This window comes from Globicephala melas, chromosome 1, assembly GCF_963455315.2.
Source record: "Globicephala melas chromosome 1, mGloMel1.2, whole genome shotgun sequence".
NCBI lineage: Eukaryota > Metazoa > Chordata > Mammalia > Artiodactyla > Delphinidae > Globicephala > Globicephala melas.
The window spans coordinates 99,641,136-99,660,767 of record NC_083314.1 but is presented as its reverse complement, the minus strand read 5'-3'; the positions used below and the strand labels follow the sequence as shown (position 1 = coordinate 99,660,767).

Below are 19,632 nucleotides of genomic sequence, written 5' to 3'. Positions count from 1 at the left end.
TTGTGACATCTTTGTCTGGTTTTGTTATCAGGGTGATGGTGGCCTTGTAGAAAGAGTTTGGGAGTGTTCCTCCCTCTGCTATATTTTGGAAGAGTTTGAGAAGGATAGGTGTTAGCTCTTCTCTAAATGTTTGATAGAATTCGCCTGTGAAGCCATCTGGTCCTGGGTTTTGTTTGTTGGAAGACTTTAAATCACAGTTTCAATTTCAGTGCTTGTGATTGGTCTGTTCACATTTTCTATTTCTTCCTGGTTCAGTCTCAGAAGGTTGTGCATTTCTAAGAATTTGTCCATTTCTTCCAGGTTGTCCATTTTATTGGCATATACTTACTTGTAGTAATCTCTCATGGTCGTTTGTATTTCTGCAGTGTCAGTTGTTACTTCTCCTTTTTTATTTCTAATTCTATTGATTTGAGTCTCCCTTTTTTCTTTATGAGTCTGGCTAATGGTTTATTAATTTTGTTTGTCTTCTCAAAGAACCAGCTTTTAGTTTTATTGATCTTTGCTGTTGTTTTCTTCATTTCTTTTTCATTTATTTCTGATTTGATCTTTATGATTTCTTTCCTTCTGCTAACTTTGGGGTTTTTTTGTTCTTCTTTCTCTGTTTGCTTTAGGTGCAAGGTTAGGTTGTTTATTCGAGATGTTTCCTGCTTCTTAAGATGGGCTTGTATTGGTATAAACTTCCCCCTTAGAACTGCTTTTGCTGCATCCCATAGGTTTTGGGTCATTGTGTCTCCATTGTCATTTGTTTCTAGGTATTTTTTTATTTCCTCTTTGATTTCTTCAGTGATCACTTCATTATTAAGTAGTGTATTGTTTAGCCTCCATGTGTTTGTAGTTTTTACAGATTTTTTCCTGTAATTGATATCTAGTCTCATGGGGTGTGTTTGGAAAAGATACTTGATACGATTTCAATTTTCTTAAATTTGCCAAGGCTTGATTTGTGACCCAAGATATGATCTATCCTAGAGAATGTTTCAGGGGCACTTGAGAAGATTGTGTATTCTGTTGTTTTTGGATGGAATGTCCTATAAATATCAATTAAGTCCATGTTGTTTAATGTATCATTTAAAGCTTGTGTTTCCTTATTTATTTTCATTTTGGGTGATCTGTCCATTGGTGAAAGTGGGTGTTACAGTCCCCTACTATGATTATGTTATTGTCAATTTTCCCTTTTATGGCTGTTTGTACATGCCTCATGTACTGAGGTGCCCCTATGTTGGGTGCATAAATATTTACAGTTGTTATATCTTCTTGGATTTATCCCATGATCATTATGTAATGTCCTTCTTTGTCTCTTGTAATAGTCTTTGTTTTAAAGTCTATTTTGTCTGATATGAGAATTGCTACTCCAGCTTTCTTTGATTTCCATTTGCATTGATTATCTTTTCCCATCCCCTCACTTTCAGTCTGTATGTGTCTCTAGGTCTGAAGTGGGTCTCTTGTAGACAGCATATATAGAGGTCTTGTTTTTGTATTCATTCAGCCAGTGTATGTCTTTTGGTTGGAGGATTTAATCCATTTACATCTAAGGTAATTGTCGATATGTATGTTCCTATTACTATTTTCTTAATTGTTTTGGCCTTGTTATTGTAGGTCTTTTCCTTCTCTTTTGTTTCCTGCCTAGAGAAGTTCCTTTAGCATTTGTTGTAAAGCTGATTTGGTGGTGCTGAATTCTCTCAGCTTTTGCTTGTCTGTAAATGTTTTAATTTCTCTGTCAAATCTGAATGAGATCCTTGCTGGGTAGAGTAATCTTGGTGGTAGGTTTTTCTCCTTCATCCCTTTAAGTATGTCATATCACTCCCTCTGGCTTGTAGAGTTTCTGCTGAAAGATCAGCTGTTAACCTTATGGGGATTCCCTTGTATGCTATTTGTAGTTTTTCCCTTGCTGCTTTTAGCATGTTTTATTTGTATTTAATTTTTGATAGTTTGATTAATATGTGTCTTGGCTTGTTTCTCCTTGTATTTATCCGCATGGGACTCTCTATGCTTCATGGACTTGATTAACTCTTTCCTTTCGCATATTAGGGAAATTTTCAACTATACTCTCTTCAAATATTTTCTCAGTCCCTTTCTTTTTCTCTTCTTCTCAGACCCGTATAATTCGAACGTTGGTGCGTTTATGTTGTCCCAGAGGTCTCTGAGACTGTCATCCATTCTTTTCATTCTTTTTTCTTTATTCTGCTCTGCAGTAGTTATTTCGACTATTTTACCTTCCAGGTCACTTATCCATTTTTCTGCCTCAGTTATTCTGCTATTGATCACTTCTAGAGAATTTTTAATTTCATGTATTTTGTTGTTCATCACCGTTTGTTTGCTCTGTAGTTCTTCTTGGTCCTTGTTATACGTTTCTTGTATTTTCTCCATTGTATTTCCAAGATTTGGATCATCTTTACTATCATTATTCTGAATTATTTTTCAGGTAGACTGCCTATTTCCTCTTCATTTGTTAGGTCTGGTGGGTTTTTACCTTGCTCCTTCATCTTCTGTGTGTTTCTCTGTCTTCTCATTTTGCTTAACTGACTGTGTTTGGGGTCTCCTTTTTGCAGGCTGCAAGTTCGTAGTTCCCGTTGTTTTTGGTGTCTGTCCCCAGTGGCTAAGGTTGGTTTAGTGGGTTTTCTAGGCTTCCTCGTGGAGGGGACTAGTGCCTGTGTTCTGGTGGATGAGGCTGGATCTTGTCTTTCTGGTAGGCAGGTCCACGTCTGGTGGTGTGTTTTGGGGTGTCTGTGGCCTTAGTATGATTTTAGGCAGCCTGTCTGCTAATGGATGGGGTTGTGTTCCTGTCTAGCTAGTTGTTTGGCATGGGGTGTCTAGCTTGTTGGTCATTGAGTGGAGCTTGGTCTTGGTGTTGAGATGGAGATCTCTGGGAGATTTCTGCTGTTTGATATTATGTGGAGCTGGGAGGTCTGTTGTGGACCAGTGTCCTGAACTTGGCTCTCCCACCTCAGAGACACAGCCCTGACGTCTGGCTGGAGCACCAAGAGCCTGTCATCCACACGGCTCAGAATAAAAGGGGGAAAAAAGAGAAAGAAAGAAGAAGGTAAAATAAAATAAAATAAAGTTATTAAAATAAAAATAATTATTAAAATAATTTTGTTAAGTAATAAAAACATAAAAAAAGAAAGTAGAGAGCAACCAAACCAAAAAACAAATCCACCAATGATAACAAGTGCTAAAAACTATACTAAAAAAAAAAAAGAAATGGACACACAGAACCCAGGACAAATGGTAAAAACAAAGCTATACAGACAAAATCACAGACAGAAGCATACACATACACCCTCACAAAAAGAGAAAAAGGGGAAAAAAATATGTATATCATTTCTCCCAAAGTCCATCTCCTCAATTTGGAATGATTTGTTGTCTATTCAGGTATTCCACAGATGCAGGGTACATCAAGTTGAATGTGGAGATTTAATCTGCTGCTTCTGAGGCTGCTGGGAGACATTTCCCTTTCTCTTCTTTGTTCACGCAGTTCCTGGGGTTCAGCCTTGGATTTGGACCTGCCTCTGCGTGTAGGTCGCCTGAGGGCATTTGTTCTTCGCTCACACAGGACAGCGTTAAAGGAGCAGCTGATTCGGGAGCTGTGGCTCACTCAAGCCGGGGGGAGGGAGGAGTACGCAATGTTGGGCAAGCCTGCGGCAGCAGAGGCCAGCGTGATGTTGCACCAGTCCGATGCGTGCCGTGTGTTCTCCCGGGGAAGTTGTCCCTGGATCACGGGACCCTGGCAGTGGCAGGCTGCACAGGCTCCTGGGAGGGGAGGTGTGGATAGTGACCTGTGCTTGCACACAGGCTTCTTGGTGGCTGCAGCAGCTCCCTTAGCGTCTCATGCCCGTCTCTGGGGTCTGCGCTGATAGCCGCGGCTCGTGCCCATCTCTGGAGCTCCTTTAAGCGGCGCTCTTAATCCCCTCTCCTCACGCACCAGGAAACAAAGAGGAAAGAAAAAGTCTCTTGCCTCTTAAGCAGCTCCAGACTTTTTCCGGACTCCCTCCCTGCTAGCTGTGGTGCACTAGCCCCCTTCAGGCTGTCTTCACGCTGCCAGCCCCAATCCTCTCCCTGGGATCCAACTGAAGCCCGAGCCTCAGCTCCCAGCCCCCGTCCATCCTGGTGGGTGAGCAGACAAGTCTCTCGGGCTGGTGAGTGCCGGTCAGCACCGATCCTCTGTGCAGGAATCTCTCTGCTTTGCCCTCAGCACCCCTGTTGCTGTGTTGCCCTCCGTGGCTCTGAAGCTTTCCCCCTCCGCCACCCACAGTCTCCGCCCGCAAAGGGGCTTCCTAGTGTGTGGAAACCTTTCCACCTTCACAGCTCCCTCCCACTGGTGCAGGTCCCGTCCCTATCCTTTTGTCTCTGTTTATTCTTTTTTCTTTTGCCCTACCCAGGTACGTGGCGGGGTTTCTTGCCTTTTGGGAGGTCTGAGGTCTTCTGCCAGCGTTCAGTAGGTGTTCTGTAAGAGTTGTTCCACGTGTAGATGTATTTCTGATGTATCTGTGGGGAGGAAGGTGATCTCCGCGTCTTACTCTTCTGCCATCTTGAAGCTCCTCTCCTCATTCTCCTTACGTATATTCTGCCACTGCCTTCTGGACTGCAGAGTTTCCTTTGAAAAATCGGTTGATAACCTATGGGGATTCCTTTGTGTGTTATTTTTTGTTTTTCCCTTTCTGCTTTTAATAGTTTTTCTTTGAATTTAATTTTTGTTAGTTTAATTAGTATGTGTCTTGGTGTGTTTTTCCTAGGGTTTATCCTGTATGGGACTCTCTGTGCTCCCTGGACTTGGGTGACTATTTCCTTTCCCATGTTAGGGAAGTTTTCAACTATAATCTCTTCAAATATTTTCTCAGACCCTTTCTTTTTCTCTTCTTCTTCTGGGACCCCTCTAGTTCGGATGTTGGTGCATCTAGTGCTGCTCCAGAGGTCTCTGAGATTGTCCTCAATTCTTTTCATCCTTTTTTCTTTATTCTGCTCCTTGCAGGTATTTCCATCATTCTGTCTTCCAGCTCACTTATCCGTTCTTCTGCCTCAGTTATTCTGCTATTGATTCCTTCTAGTGTATTTTTCATTTCAGTCATTGTGTTGTTTATCTCTGTTTGTTTGTTCTTTAGTTCTTCTAGATCTTGTTAAACATTTCTTGTATTTTCTCAATCCGTGCCTCCATTCTATTTCCAAGATTCTGGATCATCTTTACTATCATTGCTCTGAATTCTTTTTCAGGTAGATTGCCTATTTTCTCTTCATTTATTTAGTCTTGTAGGTTTCTACCTTGCTCCTTCATCTGTGACATCCTTTTTTCTGTCTCTTTTTTTTTGTTATGAGTGAGATTTTGTTCCTGTCTTACTGATTGTTTGGCCTGAGGCTTCCAACTGTGGAGTTTGTAGGCTATTGTGTAGAGCTAAGTTTTGGTGCTGAGATGAGGAACTTTGTGAGACCTCATTCTGATGACTATTCCCTGGGCTCTGAGGTTCTCTGTTTGTCCAGTGGTTCGGACTCAGAGCTCCCACCACAGGAGCTTCAGCCTGACCCCCGGCTCGTGAACTAAGATCCTGCAAGTTGCGTGGGATGGCAAAAAAAAAAAAAATAGAACAATAACAAAGTAAAAAAAAAATAGATTGGGAAACTGACAGATATGTTAGAAAGAATATAAAAATAAAAATAGAGATGAATCAACAACCGGAAGGTACATCAGTACCACAATAGTAAAAAAGAGGAGGAGGGAAAAGAGAAAAAAATAAATAAAGGAAAAGGCCTTGGCTGTGGAGGGCAGGGCCTAAGCAAGGGCAAGGTTTGGGGGGTGGGTAGGGCCAATGCTCAGGACCCACAGGGCTGGAAAAGGCCCTGGGGGCTGTGGAGGGTGGGGCTTAGGCTCAAGGAACAGAAGGGGCCCAGGTGTGCCCCCCACCCCTGGTCTCAGAGAGCAGGGGACCTCACCTGGGAGGCCAGCAGGCTTCCTGGGCCTCAGTGGGTGGGGCAAACGCCCTCCTCTCCTCTCCTGCTCCTCCGGTCTGGGAGGGCTCCTCCTGCCTGCCTCTCCTGATCTCCCCGGCCTCCCTCCTATGCCCCCAGTGATGGGGGGCAGCCTTGGAGTGCAGGGAACCGGCCTAGGAGCTCAGCAGGCTCCCCAGGCCCGAGTGGGCAGGGCAATTCCCCTCTGCACCTCTCCCACTCCTCCCAGATGCCTCCTCCCACCTGCCTCTCTTGATCTCCCCAGCCTCCTTCTTATGGCCCCAGGACCCACGTGGCCTTGATGGGGCTTTGGAGAGGGGGTACCGGCTTGGGAGCTCAGCAGGCTCCCTGGAGGGCCAGGCGATCGCCCTCCACTCCTCTCCTGCTCTTCCTGGAGAGTCCCTCCTGCCTGATCTCCCTGGCCTCAGGGGCACAGATCCTGTCTGGCCTCCATTTCTGCTCCCCCCTCAGTCCCCCCACATCCTACTCGTTCACTTGGGGGTTCCTCCCATCTCCTTGGGCGTCAGAGTCCCCCACTGGTGGCTGGCAGGTGCCCTAATCGTGGGGAGATGCTAACTCTGTGTCTTCCCACACTGCCATCTTCATCCTATCACTTTTGTTTCTGTGGAGAGAGGAAAAAGAAATCGCAATTTGTAAAAACCTTTTGAAGAACATTTTGATCATGATAGTAACCAATACATCCTTGAAAATCATTTCTAATTATATTAATTTCTCCTACATAACAGAAATTGGGTTCAACATAAGAAATACGTTGACACAAAAGTTTCCAAAAAATTTAAGAGCCTCAAGAAAGGAAACTTGAGCACTTCTGTTGGCTTGGTTCTTAGTGGATGGTGTGTTCTCATAAGGGCCAGGACCATGTCTGTTTTATTCGTCACCTTATCCCCAGCTTCTAGCACAGTACCTGGCAGGTAGTAGCTGCTCCATCAATACCTATTGGCTGAGGAAATAATGAAATCCTGGTCTCTGAAGGAGTTACATAGAGGTTAGGACCACCTGGTGGAGATAGTATTGAAACAGTCATGAGTTAGGCAGCTAATGGGACCTGATGATACTTATGGTGTCTTCTTACTTTGATTCTATAATTCCTTATTCTACGATAAGTTTAAAAAAACCTCACCATTGACATAGGCTTAAAAGAATGACCATGATAATATAATCAGTTATGCTACTGACTCAGAGTCACACACACAAAGTGTTTTTTTTAAATTAATTAATTAATTAATTTTTTGTTGCCTTGGGTCTTGCTGTGTGTGGGCTTTATCTAGTTGCAGCGAGCGGGGGCTACTCTTTTTTTTTTTTTTTTTTTTTTTGCGGTACGCGGGCCTCTCACTGTTGTGGCCTCTCCAGTTGTGGAGCACAGGCTCTGGACGTGCAGGCTCAGCAGCCATGGCTCACGGGCCCAGCCGCTCCGCAGCATGTGGGATCTTCCCGGACCGGGGCACGAACCCATGTCCCCTGCATCAGCAGGCGGACTCTCAACCGCTGCGCCACCAGGGAAGCCCGGGGCTACTCTTTGTTGCAGTGCACAGGCTTCTTGTTGCGGTGGCTTCCCTTGTAGCAGAGCACAGGGTCTAGGCGCATGGGCTTCAGTAGTTGTGGCACGTGGGCTCAGTAGTTGTGGTGCACGGGCTTAGTTGCTCCGCGGCATGTGGGATCTTCCCAGGCCAGGGCTTGAGCCCACATCCCCTGTGTTGGAAGGCAGATTCTTAACCACTGCACCACCAGGGAAGTCCACAAACTGTTAACTGAAGGTTCATCTCAGCCTGGGCTGGAGCTAAGGATGGGGAGCATGGGGACACCTGACAGCTGTTTTTTTTTTTAAGTTAGTTTATATATTTAAAAAAATTTATTTATTTACTTTTGGCTGAACTGGCTCTTTGGTGTGGCGCACGGGCTTCTCTAGTTGCGGTACGTGGACTTAGTTGCAGTGAAATGTGGGATCTTAGTTCCCCAACCAGGGATTGAACCCGGGCCCCCCTGCATTGGGAGTGTGGAGTCTTAACCACTAGACCGCCAGGGAAGTCCCTGACAGCTGATATTTTGCAAGTGCTTGTCTAGAACCAGTATTGCCTTAACAATGTTCACAGTGACGGTCATTCTCAAAGGCCCTCGGGGGTTGAACTCTCCATAATTTTCAAGATACTTGCTCTGATATTTATATATATTTTTACATATGTTTATTTTGATCCTATGATCTATTTTTTAAAAATTTCTTGAGTTAGAATTATCTTTCAACCCCTCCCCCCAATCATGAAAAAGCATTACCTTATTGCCTGGGTTTAAAGATTTTGTATTATATTTGAAACCATAGCATCTTCTGGACAGGGTTTAATTTCAGAGTTTTTGTGGGTACATTTGCTGTATTTTGTATTTCTTGTTGTGTTTCCCTCTCTTACAGCTGGTCTTGGAAGAACAGGGACCTTGATAGCCTGTTATGTCATGAAACACTACAGGTTTACACACGCAGAAATAATTGCTTGGATCAGAATATGCCGGCCCGGCTCTATTATAGGACCCCAGCAGCACTTCCTGGAAGAGTAAGTATAGTGTCTCCATTATCACATGATGTTCTTGTTCCTGATTATTTCTGCCGCTTTTTCCCTGGTTGTGGACTATGTCAAGCCCGTGGTTGTGAAATGGCTGCATTGTTAGAGAAGGCTGTACCTCTAATGGAACGTTGTTGATTTGACAGCTAATGCATTCTAACTTTGTACCTTTTATATTTCTTAGATCAGGTGAGAGTGAGGAGAAAATCACAGAGCCATCTCTGCCTACCTTTTTTCTGTCATTTTCTATGTGTGATCTGGCTACAGTGCAATTTTCTTATGTCAGCCCACTTGGCACTTTTCATTCTTTTTTTTTGTTTGCACATCTAAAAGCAGAATGAGAAAAAACACACTACAGAGGTCAGTCCAGGATTTCGATGACATTGCCGCTCCTCTGACAACTAACTAAGCTGCTCATGTAGCTGCAGCTTATGAGTTACCAAGGAAGAAATAAAGAAGACTGGGTTTTAGTCCTGGCTATACCGCTAACTAGCTTTATGACCATTATTTAGAAGAATACTTACAAATTCCTTCCTTCATCTGTTCACGTACTCATTCATTAACTGTTTGTCAAACCCCAGCCCGCAAGGTGGAGAGGTTTAACCTGTAAGAGTACAATCCTTTCTGATTTCCCCTTAAAATTTCAGAAATTACCATTAATTTACCCATTAAGAAAATGAAGAGATGAAATAAGCACTAGCTGCTTTAGGTCCAGCTCTAAAATCAATTGGTGATGTCTTATACTGAAATTTCACTTTTTTCTTTTTATTCTGGTGTGGATCTATATGGAATAGCATTCTTTTCCAGATAATTCCTTTCCCATTTAAATCATTTTATGTCGGTGAGAAACAAATGATCATGAATTTCATAGAAAGATGCTGTAAACAAGCTTTAAGCATCTGAAATGGATAAAAGGATTTGAGCTTACTGAGCAGTTACTTTAATTGTCAATCCCAGAGGGAATAAGTGATAGGAAAAGACATGCTGAAACATGTGCAGTTATACCTTAGCTTAAAAGAATGAGGTGGAAGTGTAATGAATACACAAGGAAAAAATACCCAAGAACAGGATCATTAAGAAGACAAGTTCCTAGGTTTTTGTCCTGTGAGATACAAATAAAATAATTATATTATTTTAGAGCTTTCTTCTTGTCAGATTCTCTGCCAGAGGTTTCCATTATTTTGCATTATGTGTGCCTACAGCATGGGACTTTGTGCTGTGTATCTGCCAGGGGCTTGTTGTACTAATTACTTACTAAAGTTGGATAAATGGCCTTAGGGTTAGAAAACAAAAAACATTCCTAAACCTGGATCTTTAAGCCATCTCTTAAAATCATTGTTTGGAAGAAAGTTCATTCATTAGGTACCTACCGAATACTCACCTTGCCCCTGGCTCTCTGCTAGGTACAGTTCACAAGGTGAGGAGATTTTCCTGAGAACACCGCTGGTCAAATTCACCTAAATGTCTCAGGCCACCAGATGCCACAACCCTCCCAGTTCATGCCTGCATACTCCTCCTTCCTACTCCCTACTCTGCCTTCTCTCTCTTCCATGTCTCAAAATAATAACAGAAGAAATTAGGGTTATGAGGCAAAGGCATTCTAAGTTGAAGGCTTTTTCATTTATAGATACTTAAGCGGCAAAACTTAGGTTATTTACTTAGGTGTGAGTCAATACTGTAGTTTTCTACTATCTGTGAATCTGAGGTGCAGGAATGACTTCCTTATATAACGAGATATTAAAATCAGTTATTACTAATGTTTAGGTCAGAACCTTCCTGAAGGCAGGTTCTCGATCTGAGGCACTATACCTTCTATATTTTGCAGTATTTCCTATAGAGCCATTTCTATGGAGAAATGTCTGCATTACTCATGGGCTTTCACAGGCTTTTCTGATTGCCTCCTTCTAGGTATCGGTCTATGGCCTAATTTACTTTATGCCTCTAAAGTGGCACCAGACGTAGTATCTTGCTTTACTTAATTGTGTACACTTATTTTGTTTTCTCCTTCTCTCCTATTTTCCTTATTCAAGACTATGTCTTTTGCAAATATTTTCTCCCATTCTGAGGGCTGTCTTTTCATGCTTTGCGATGACCTAGAGGGGTGGGATAAGGAGGGTGGGAGGGAGGCTCAAGAGGGAGGGGATGTGGGGACATATGTATGCATATGGCTGATTTGTTGTACAACAGAAACTAACACAGTATTGTGAAGCAATACTGTGAAGCAATTATACTCCAATAAAGATTTAAAAAAGCCCAACTCACTAAAAAAATAAGAAGAGACTATGTCTTGATGTACCTCATGGCAGAAGACATACTTTACTGTGTTAGTGACATTCATTCTTTCAACAGATGTATGTCAGGTGCACACTCTCTGCCAGGCAATGCTCCTGATCCTGGGGCTGCAACAGTGAATGCAACAGACGAGGTCCTTTCCTCCCAGGGTGTCAGTATCTCTAGTGGAAGGAACACACAATAAACAAGTGTATAAGTTTATATACAAGATGATTTCTGACAGGGACATGACAATAGAGGCCAGCAGCAGGGGAGGGGGATGACTGGGGGGGGGGGAAGCCGTTCTGGTTGGTGTGAAATAGTATCTTAATTTGTATTTTCCTGATGACTCATGATCTTGAACACCTTTTATATATGTATCTCCTTTGTGAGGTGTTTGGACCAAGACTTTACCCAGTAAAAATTTTTTTCTGTGGTAGTTCTTTCTTTTTTAATTAAAAATATTTGTTGAAGTTAATATAAAAACATTATTTTTCACAGTACTATATACAGAGCTGATGTTGTTATTCTACAAATTATTTAATATTAGGGAAAGCAGTTAAGGTTGTATCTGGCAACTTTACAAGAGCACTTTTGCTTTTCGTGAGATTTTTTTTAAATTGAGGCATGATGGACATAAAACATTATATTAGTTTCAGGTGTACAACATAATGATTCAATATTTGTATATATATTTTAGATATGAGTTCTTTGTCAGATGTATGTGCTGTATGTTTTTTAATGAGCAAAATTAAAATTTTTGCTGAAACTGATTTTTAAAAATTAACTTCTTATCCTGCAACCTTACTATTTTCATTCATTAGTTCTGGTAATTTTTTTTTTTTCCTTTTTTCTCGTTGCTAAGATTTCCATTACAGTGTTAGTTAGAAGTGGTGAAAATGGACATCCTTGTCTTGTTCTCAGTCTTAGGGGGAAGGCATTCAGTCTTTCATCGTTAAGTATGACGTTAGCTGTGGGGTTTTCATAGATGACCTTTATCTGAATGAGGAAATTACCTTCTCTTTTTAGTTTGAGAATTTTTATTAATAATGGGTATTGAATTTTGTCAGTTTTTTTCTACATTTATCAAGATAATCATAATCGTCTAATGTGAATTACGTTGATTTTTGAATGTGGAGCTATGATGTGCATGATGTGCTATTACTTTTTCATATGGCTGGATTCAATATGCTAATATTTGTTAAGGATTTCTGTGTCTGTATTCATGAAGGACATTGGTATGTAATTTTCTTTTCCTGTAATACTTTGGTTAAGTTTTGGTATCAGGGTTATGCTGGCTTCATAAAACAAGTTGTGAAGCATTTCCTTTTCTATTTTCTACAAAGAATCTATGTATTAGACAATATTGGATTTGAGGGGGTGGGATGGGAAATTAGGGGACAAGAGAGTCATTTGGAAATAAGGGCCTGGTTGATGTTGGATTACCTGGAAGTGTTGATCGTCTGGTGTGACAAAGGTAGCCCAGGATGTGAGCCATGATGGGTTTTGTTCTGAAAAGCTTTTAGAGCCAGGTGGGTCATCAGTAGAGGCCAGAGGGTACGAGTCCTCTGATGACTTTCTACCCAGCAACTTCTGGGGTATGGTAACCAAGGGGATGAGGGACCACTTGCTTAGGTGGGTAGCAGAGGAGCATGAGGCGCCAAGGTAGTCTCCGCTCCTCTGCAGAGCGGTGCTGTGGTCTGCTGGAGGAGGTGCTGGGTCACAGGGAGCCTGGGGGGCTCTGGTGGTCAAGCACTTCTGTTCAGTTCCTTCCCTGACTTTTTCTAACCATCCTGCTGGGCAAGATTATTTAACATGCCTTTCTCTAACCATTCCAAACATGACCTCAAGCCTTCTTGCAAGCTACATTTTATGCCAGTAATGATTTTTCTCTTACCTTTCTCATGTTGCTCCTATTAGCTGATAAAAGTTTACTTCCTCTGTTACATATAAACCGTGAGAGGGAAAGGGTTCATTTATGGTTCTACTTTCTTTTAACAAGCTCCTAATGATAAAACTTTAAAATAATTTTCCATCTTGAACATTACTGTTACAATTTTCTGTTGGTTTTAAGTTTTTTTCAGTAGTCTTTAATATACCTGTCCATATCATTCTTGTCCCAGATTGCAGGGATGCCTCCTTTTCTCCCTCATTTCCTGCCTTCCTTCCTTCAACAACTATTTGTTGAAAGCCACTGGTAGGCAGTGTTCTTTGCACCTGGTAAGCTGCAGTGAAAGAGTAATTTCTGACCTATAGAGATGGAAGAAAAAGAAAGAGGAGGAGGAGAGGGGGAAGGGGGAGGGGAGGAAGAAGAAGGTGCAGGAGGGTTGATTGGTTGTGTGGTTAATAAACAAATGCATAAATTATATAGTTTCTCTGACCATGATTGGTGTGATGCAGAAAAATGAAGCACAGAAGAATAGGGGAAGGAAGAGAAGGCAGTTTTTTTTTTTTTTTTTGCGGTACGTGGGCCTCTCACTTTTGTGGCCTCTCCCGTTGCGGAGCACAGGCTCCGGATGCGCAGGCCCAGCGGCCATGGCTCACAGGCCCAGCCGCTCCGCGGCATGTGGGATCTTCCTGGACCGGGGCACGAACCCGTGTCCCCTGCATCGGCAGGCGGACTCTCAACCACTGCGCCACCAGGGAAGCCTGAGGAGGCAGTTTTAAATAGCGTGGTAGTGGTGGGGCTCATAGAAGACTTTTGAGCAAAGATCTCGAAGAACTGATAGAATAAATCGTGGGTGTTTTGGAGAAGAGGGTTTTCCTCTGAGGGAACAGCTGCTGAGGCTCTGAGTGGGAATGTGCCTGAGGACACCATGGCTGATGGGGAGAGCAAGGGAGGTGAGGCCAAGAGGAAAAAGATCAGATCAGACATCCTTCTAGGCCTTTGTAGGAGTTTGGCTTTTCTTTGCGTGAGATGAAAAGTCAGCAGAGGGTTTTGAGCAGAGGAGTGAAGTGATCCAACTATAATACACACACACACACACACACACACACACACACACACTTTTTTAATTAAAATTTTTACTTTGGGATAATTGTAGATTAACATGCAGTTGTAAGAAATGACAGAAAGAACTCTTGTGTACCCTTTACCCACTTTCTCCTAATGCTACCATCTAGCAAAACTATAGTATAATATCACAATCAGGATATTGACATTGATACAGTTAAGATATAACGTTTCCATCACTGCAAGAATCCCTCACATTGCCTTTTTATAGCTACTCTCACTTCCTCCCTGCCCACATCCCCTCCTTGACTCCTGACAACTGCCAATCTGTCCTTCCTTTATATATTTTGTCATTTCAAGAGTGTTATATATATGGAATTATAGAGCATGTAACCTTTCAGGCTTGGTGTTTTTCACTCAGTATAATTCTCTGGAGATTCCTCCAGGGTGTTGCATGTAGCAATAATTGTTCCTTTTTGTGGCTGAGTAGCATTCCAAGGTATGAATGTACTGCTGTTTGTTAACCATTCACCTGTTGAAGGACAGCTGAGCTGTTTCCAGTTTTCAGCTATTATGAATAAAGATGCTATAAATGTTCATGTACAGGTTTGTTAAAACATAAGTTTTCATTTCTGTGGGTTAAGTGCCCAAAAGTGCAATTGCTGAATTGTATGGTATGTGTTTAGTTTTATAAGAAATGTCAAACTGTTTTCCAGAGTGGCTGTACCATTTTACATTTTCACCAGCAGTGTTTGAGTGGTAGAGTTTCTCTTCATATTTGCCAGCATTTTTTTTCAGCCATTCTGCTAGGCGTGTAATGATATATCTTTGTGGGTTTGGTTTACATTGAAGTTGTAAGTAATAATGAACAACTTTTCATATACTTATTTGCCATCCCTATAACTTTTTGATGAAGCATCTGTTCAAATCTTTTGTTTATTCTTTGAGTGATTTGTTTTCTTATTATTGAGTTTTGAGAGTTCTTTAATGTTCTAGATACTAGTCCTTTGTCTGATAAATGGTTTGCAGATATTTTCTCTCAGTCTGTAACTTGTCTTTCATCCTCTTAATAGAATCTTTCACAGAGCAAAAGTTTTAAATTTTGATGAAGTCAGATTTATCAGTTTTTTCCTTTTTTAGATCATGCTTTTAGTATCAGATCTAAGATCTCTTTGCTTAGCCATAGATCCCCATAAGTTTGTGACTCCTTTTGAGTTACTTTTGTGTAAGATGTGTGACTTAGGTCAAGGTTCTTTTTTTTTTTTTGCCTATAGATGTCCAGTTGCTGTGGCAACATTTGTTGAAAAGGTTATTTTTTCTCCATTGAATTACTTTTACATCTCTGTCAACAATTAGATGGGCATATTTCTTTGTCCTTTATTCTGTTCCATTGATGTATTTTTCTATTCTTCCTCCAATACTGTACTCTCTTGATGCTGTACTTATGTAGAGAGCCTTAACAGAAGAATGACTCCTCCCATTTTTCATTCTTTAACAAAATTGTCTTAGCAATGCCAGTTTATTTTCTTTTCCATATAAATTTTAGAATAATCTTGTCCACATCTACAAAAATATCATTCTGCAATTTTGATGCAAATGTGTTAAATCGCTATATCAGTTTTGGGAGAATTGACATCTTTACTGTTGTTGAGTCTTCTAATCCATAAACACAATATGTCTTTTCATTTATTTATATCTTCTTTGATTTCTTTCATCATCATTGTTTAGCTTTCATCATATAAGTCCTGTTTTGTTAGATTTACACCTAAGTATTTCAAATTTTTTGAGTGATTATAAATGATACTGTTTTTTTAATTTCAGTGTCCATGTATTAATTGCTCATACGTAGAAATACAATTGACTTTCTATCTATACTTATTTTGTATCCTGAAATTTAAGAGAGAGAGAGAAAGAAATGTGTGTGAATTCCTGGGGATTGCTGCATAGACAATCATGTCATCTACAAATAGGGAGAATTTTGTTACCTTTCCAATCTCTATGTCTTTTACTTCCCTTTTTTCCCTTGGTGCACCAGCTAGAACTTGAATAATTGTGGTGAAAATAGACACACTTCCCTTGTTCCCAGGCTTGGTGGGGGAAAATATCCAGGCATTCACCATGAAATATTAATTGGAGGTTTATCAAGTTGAGGAAGTTCCCCTCTATTTCTGTATTTCTGAGAGTTCTTATTATGAGCAGGTGTTGAATTTTGTCAAATGCTTTTTCTGCACTGATTGATATGATCATGTGATTTTCTTCTTTAGCCTGTTAATATGGTGGATTACACTGATTTTTAAAAAAACATTGAATGAGACCTACATCTCTGGAATAAACCCCACTTGATCTTATAATGGGGAGTTTGCAAATAAGATCAAGTAAAAGATCTCAGAGTGAAGAGATTATTCTGGATTATTCTGGTGGGTTCAGTGTAATCACAGGGACACAGGAGGAGTCAACTAGACAAGAAGGTGATGTGATGATAGAAACAGAGATTGGATTGAAGCTGGAGGACGGGACCATACACCAAGGAGTATGGGCAGCCACTGGTGGCTGAAAAAGGCAAGGAAACAGATTCTCCCTTCCTAGTCTCCAGAACGAACCAACCCTGCCAACAATTTGACTTTAGCTCAGTGAAGCTGATGATGGACTCCTGACCTCCACAACTGTATGAAAGTAAATATGTGTTCTTCTAAGCCACTAAGCTTGTGGTAATTTGTGAGAGCAGCTTTGTTTAGAGAAGAAACTAATACATCGGTGTACATTGTATACATTTGGGTAGCTAGTCAGTAAATATGTACAGTAAGATACACAGATCCTAATTTGAACATGTATATTCCAGACTTCTCTTATTCATCATATTTCTACTTTGGAGTATTTGATGTAGTAGAGTTGCATGATTGGCATGTCATTTAAGGAAGATTGGGCTGCAGCAATGTATAAGATGAATAGAATGGAGGGAGACTGTAGTCAGAGAGGCTAAAAAGGAGACTACTACTAAAATCTAGGGGACGGGGACTTGTCAAAGGGGCTGGAAGTTAGACCGAAGAATTAGAGATGGGCACCAGGTCATTTCAAGGAAATATATCTCAGGCTTTGAAGACTGACTAATGATATGAGAAATGAAGAGCATGATGTCAGTGATGACGTAGAAGCATGAATAAGTAACAGGTTCATTAGGAAAGAAAGAGGATTAAAAAGTTTTCTAATAGGTTTTCATCTGTCGAAAATGACTGAACAAGTTAGAGGGATTGCATTCTTTCAGAAGTGAAAAATCCAGGCAGTGCTTTTTAGATAACGTTAATTCTAAATCTGTGACTTTAGGAAAGCTGGTTCGTCACATCGTGCTAGTCCCTGAACACCAAAGTGTACCCAGGTGTTGATTTCTATGCCTTGAAGAAACCTTCCTCTTAATGTCACCAGCAGTAAGAGAGATGTTTATTAAAATCCTTGTGAGCTGATGAATTTATGTATTGGCTGATCAAGACATCCCTTTTGTAACGGACTGAAATTTTATATTTACATTTTTTCTAGGATATAAATAAAGCTATTTGCAAAACAACCATCAGGTGTTTTTCTTCTACTTGAAGTTCATATTCTTAAGCTAAAAATACCATTCTGCACCCAAAATATGTCTTCTACCAAATATCCTCAAAGTTCTTAAAATGCTGCACAACCATGCCTCTTTTATTACTGAGACAAGTCTAAACTCATCCTTCTCAGAGAGAGCCTGTAGAATATATATAGTATATAGACGGGATCAGGCTGCTTTTTTTTTTTTTTTTTTTGGTGGTATGCGGGCCTCTCACTGTTGTGGCCTCTCCCGTTGCGGAGCACAGGCTCCGGACGCCCAGGCTCAGCGGCCATGGCTTATGGGCCTAGCCGCTCCACGGCATGTGGGATCTTCCCGGACCGGGGCACGAACCTGTGTCCCTGGCATCGGCAGGCAGACTCTCAACCACTGTGCCACCAGGGAAGCCCCAGGCTGCTTTTATGATTTGTTTTGTTGAATATTCACTGTGTGATACTATGCTGACCTCTGGATCATGATCCATTGAAGCTTTCATTCATTAGAAAGGGATCCTTGAGGGACAGGTATGCAGTTCCCATGGGGACTTTCAGCTCACAGAGATCCTTTACTTACGGGAACTGATATGATGTTGTTATTGTTTTTATTTTTTAAAATCCTCCTGAGGCAGTAAGAACTCAGAGCTTAAATCTGGATTCTGCAGGGAGTTCCGTATTTGCAAAGTAGAGCTTTCACTTTGAAGTTATCATTAAGAAAGCAATGTTGTGGCTGAACTCTTTTGTTCCTAAACCCATAAATCAGAAATTGCCCCATTCTGCTTTATTATCGTAGATATTTTCATCAACTTCCAGTAAGTTGGATATTTTTCAGCATTATAATTTAGTTATAAGCCTTCGGTTATCTGCAGTACCTCTCAGCTATTAAAGTGTGTAACATTCATTTGGGGATTTTGTGAAATGCACTTTCCAACAAGCTCCCAGGTGATAACTATGCTACTGGTCCACCAACCACATTGTGTAACAAGAGTCTGTGGCTCATTTTTACTTGTAGGTATCAGCTTATACAACATTTAGTTTGGTGCTTATGGCATTTGGTTAGTTTCACAATTGGATTGAACAACAATAGAAATTAATAGTTCAACCACTGGTTTTTATTTCAGGAAATTACTAAAAATAAGATGAAGAAAACCTGTTCAAGAAAATGGAAAAGTGCTTAAAAATGTCTAACAATAACTGCTTGGGTTTTAAATTATAATTTATTTATAGTATTTTTTTAAGATACATGGGCTAGGTCAAGAAATATGGATTAAATTTTTTTAATAATCTTTTTTGAAGATTTAAGAACTTGTCTTTCCTAAAATACAGTACTTAAATTTTGAAATATTGTGAACAAAAGAACTTAATAATAGACAATATTGTGATTTGTTTATTAAACTAACAAGCACATTGCATAGGTTTGAGTTTGCACTGTTTATTTGACAGTCATATTTTTGCAGTTACAGTTATATTGCTTTTCAGTATTTACTGTTGCATCATTTGATCCATTTATTGACTCTCAGTTGGCATTGAATCTATTGGCTAAGCAAAAATAAAATTCTAATATGGGTCTAAGTAAAAAGGATAAGGTATATGTAAGAATTTTTGGCAACGATGGCATCAGAAATTTATCTTGAAATACTCATATCAGTTACTGAAGATAGAAGATTGAATGGTTTTTGTTTTGTTTCCTTTTTTTTTCTTATTAAAATGTTTTATTTGTTGACTGAATAATGCTAGTTCTATGTTTCCTGTGTAAAAGGGTTAGAGTTGGAAAAACAAAATGTAAGCCATAAAGCATTAGGTTTACTTATAAAGTTTGTACTTTGCTATGATACCAGTGATCTAGGTCCTAATTGTGGGGTTCTATCCCTAAATGAGAATTAGCTAGTTGAATCTTTTTGGGAATTCCCTAAGTCATTTTTTTCTCTCCTTGTGTATTTCAGAATCAAGAACTTTTCCCTACACCCTCATAAATTCTTTCTAAGCATCTTCCTATTAAATCTTCCATTCTTACTCTCCAAAGTAAGAGTAGAACTCCTTGAATACCTGTCTCCTTCCCACCCCCTGAATCTTGGGTACTGCTGTCTAGTCTGTCTTCCTTTGATATCAGGTTAGACCATTTCATTAGTCCAATTCTTTAAACCAGGAACTACTCTGTTTCCGAAAGAGCCCTGGGGCAGTGGAAGGAGGCACACAGGGCAGATTGGTGCTCAAGTCACAGCTAGAGGAGGCCTAGGTTGAGCTAGAGAGTTGGTTGGGTTTCTATATGAAATGACCAAATGGTGGCTTTGGATGGACACTGGGGTCAGGATTAGGTCATACTAGAAAAAATATGCGTTG

At 40.6% G+C, this 19,632-nt stretch overlaps 1 protein-coding gene across 4 annotated transcripts in view; it reads left to right on the top strand.

Moving 5' to 3' along the window:
- The window catches only part of CDC14A (cell division cycle 14A), a 184,284-nt gene that overhangs the window by 122,899 nt on the left and 41,753 nt on the right, over positions 1 to 19,632 (top strand). For 3 of the 4 annotated variants that reach the window (XM_060302138.2, XM_030868810.3, XM_060302133.2), the window contains one exon: positions 8,357 to 8,495. In XM_060302138.2, the coding sequence (XP_060158121.1) occupies positions 8,357 to 8,495 (139 nt within the window). Of the gene's footprint in view, positions 1 to 4,403; positions 4,433 to 8,356; positions 8,496 to 19,632 lie in introns of those variants that run through there. The other variant, XM_060302150.1, reaches the window with a different exon arrangement.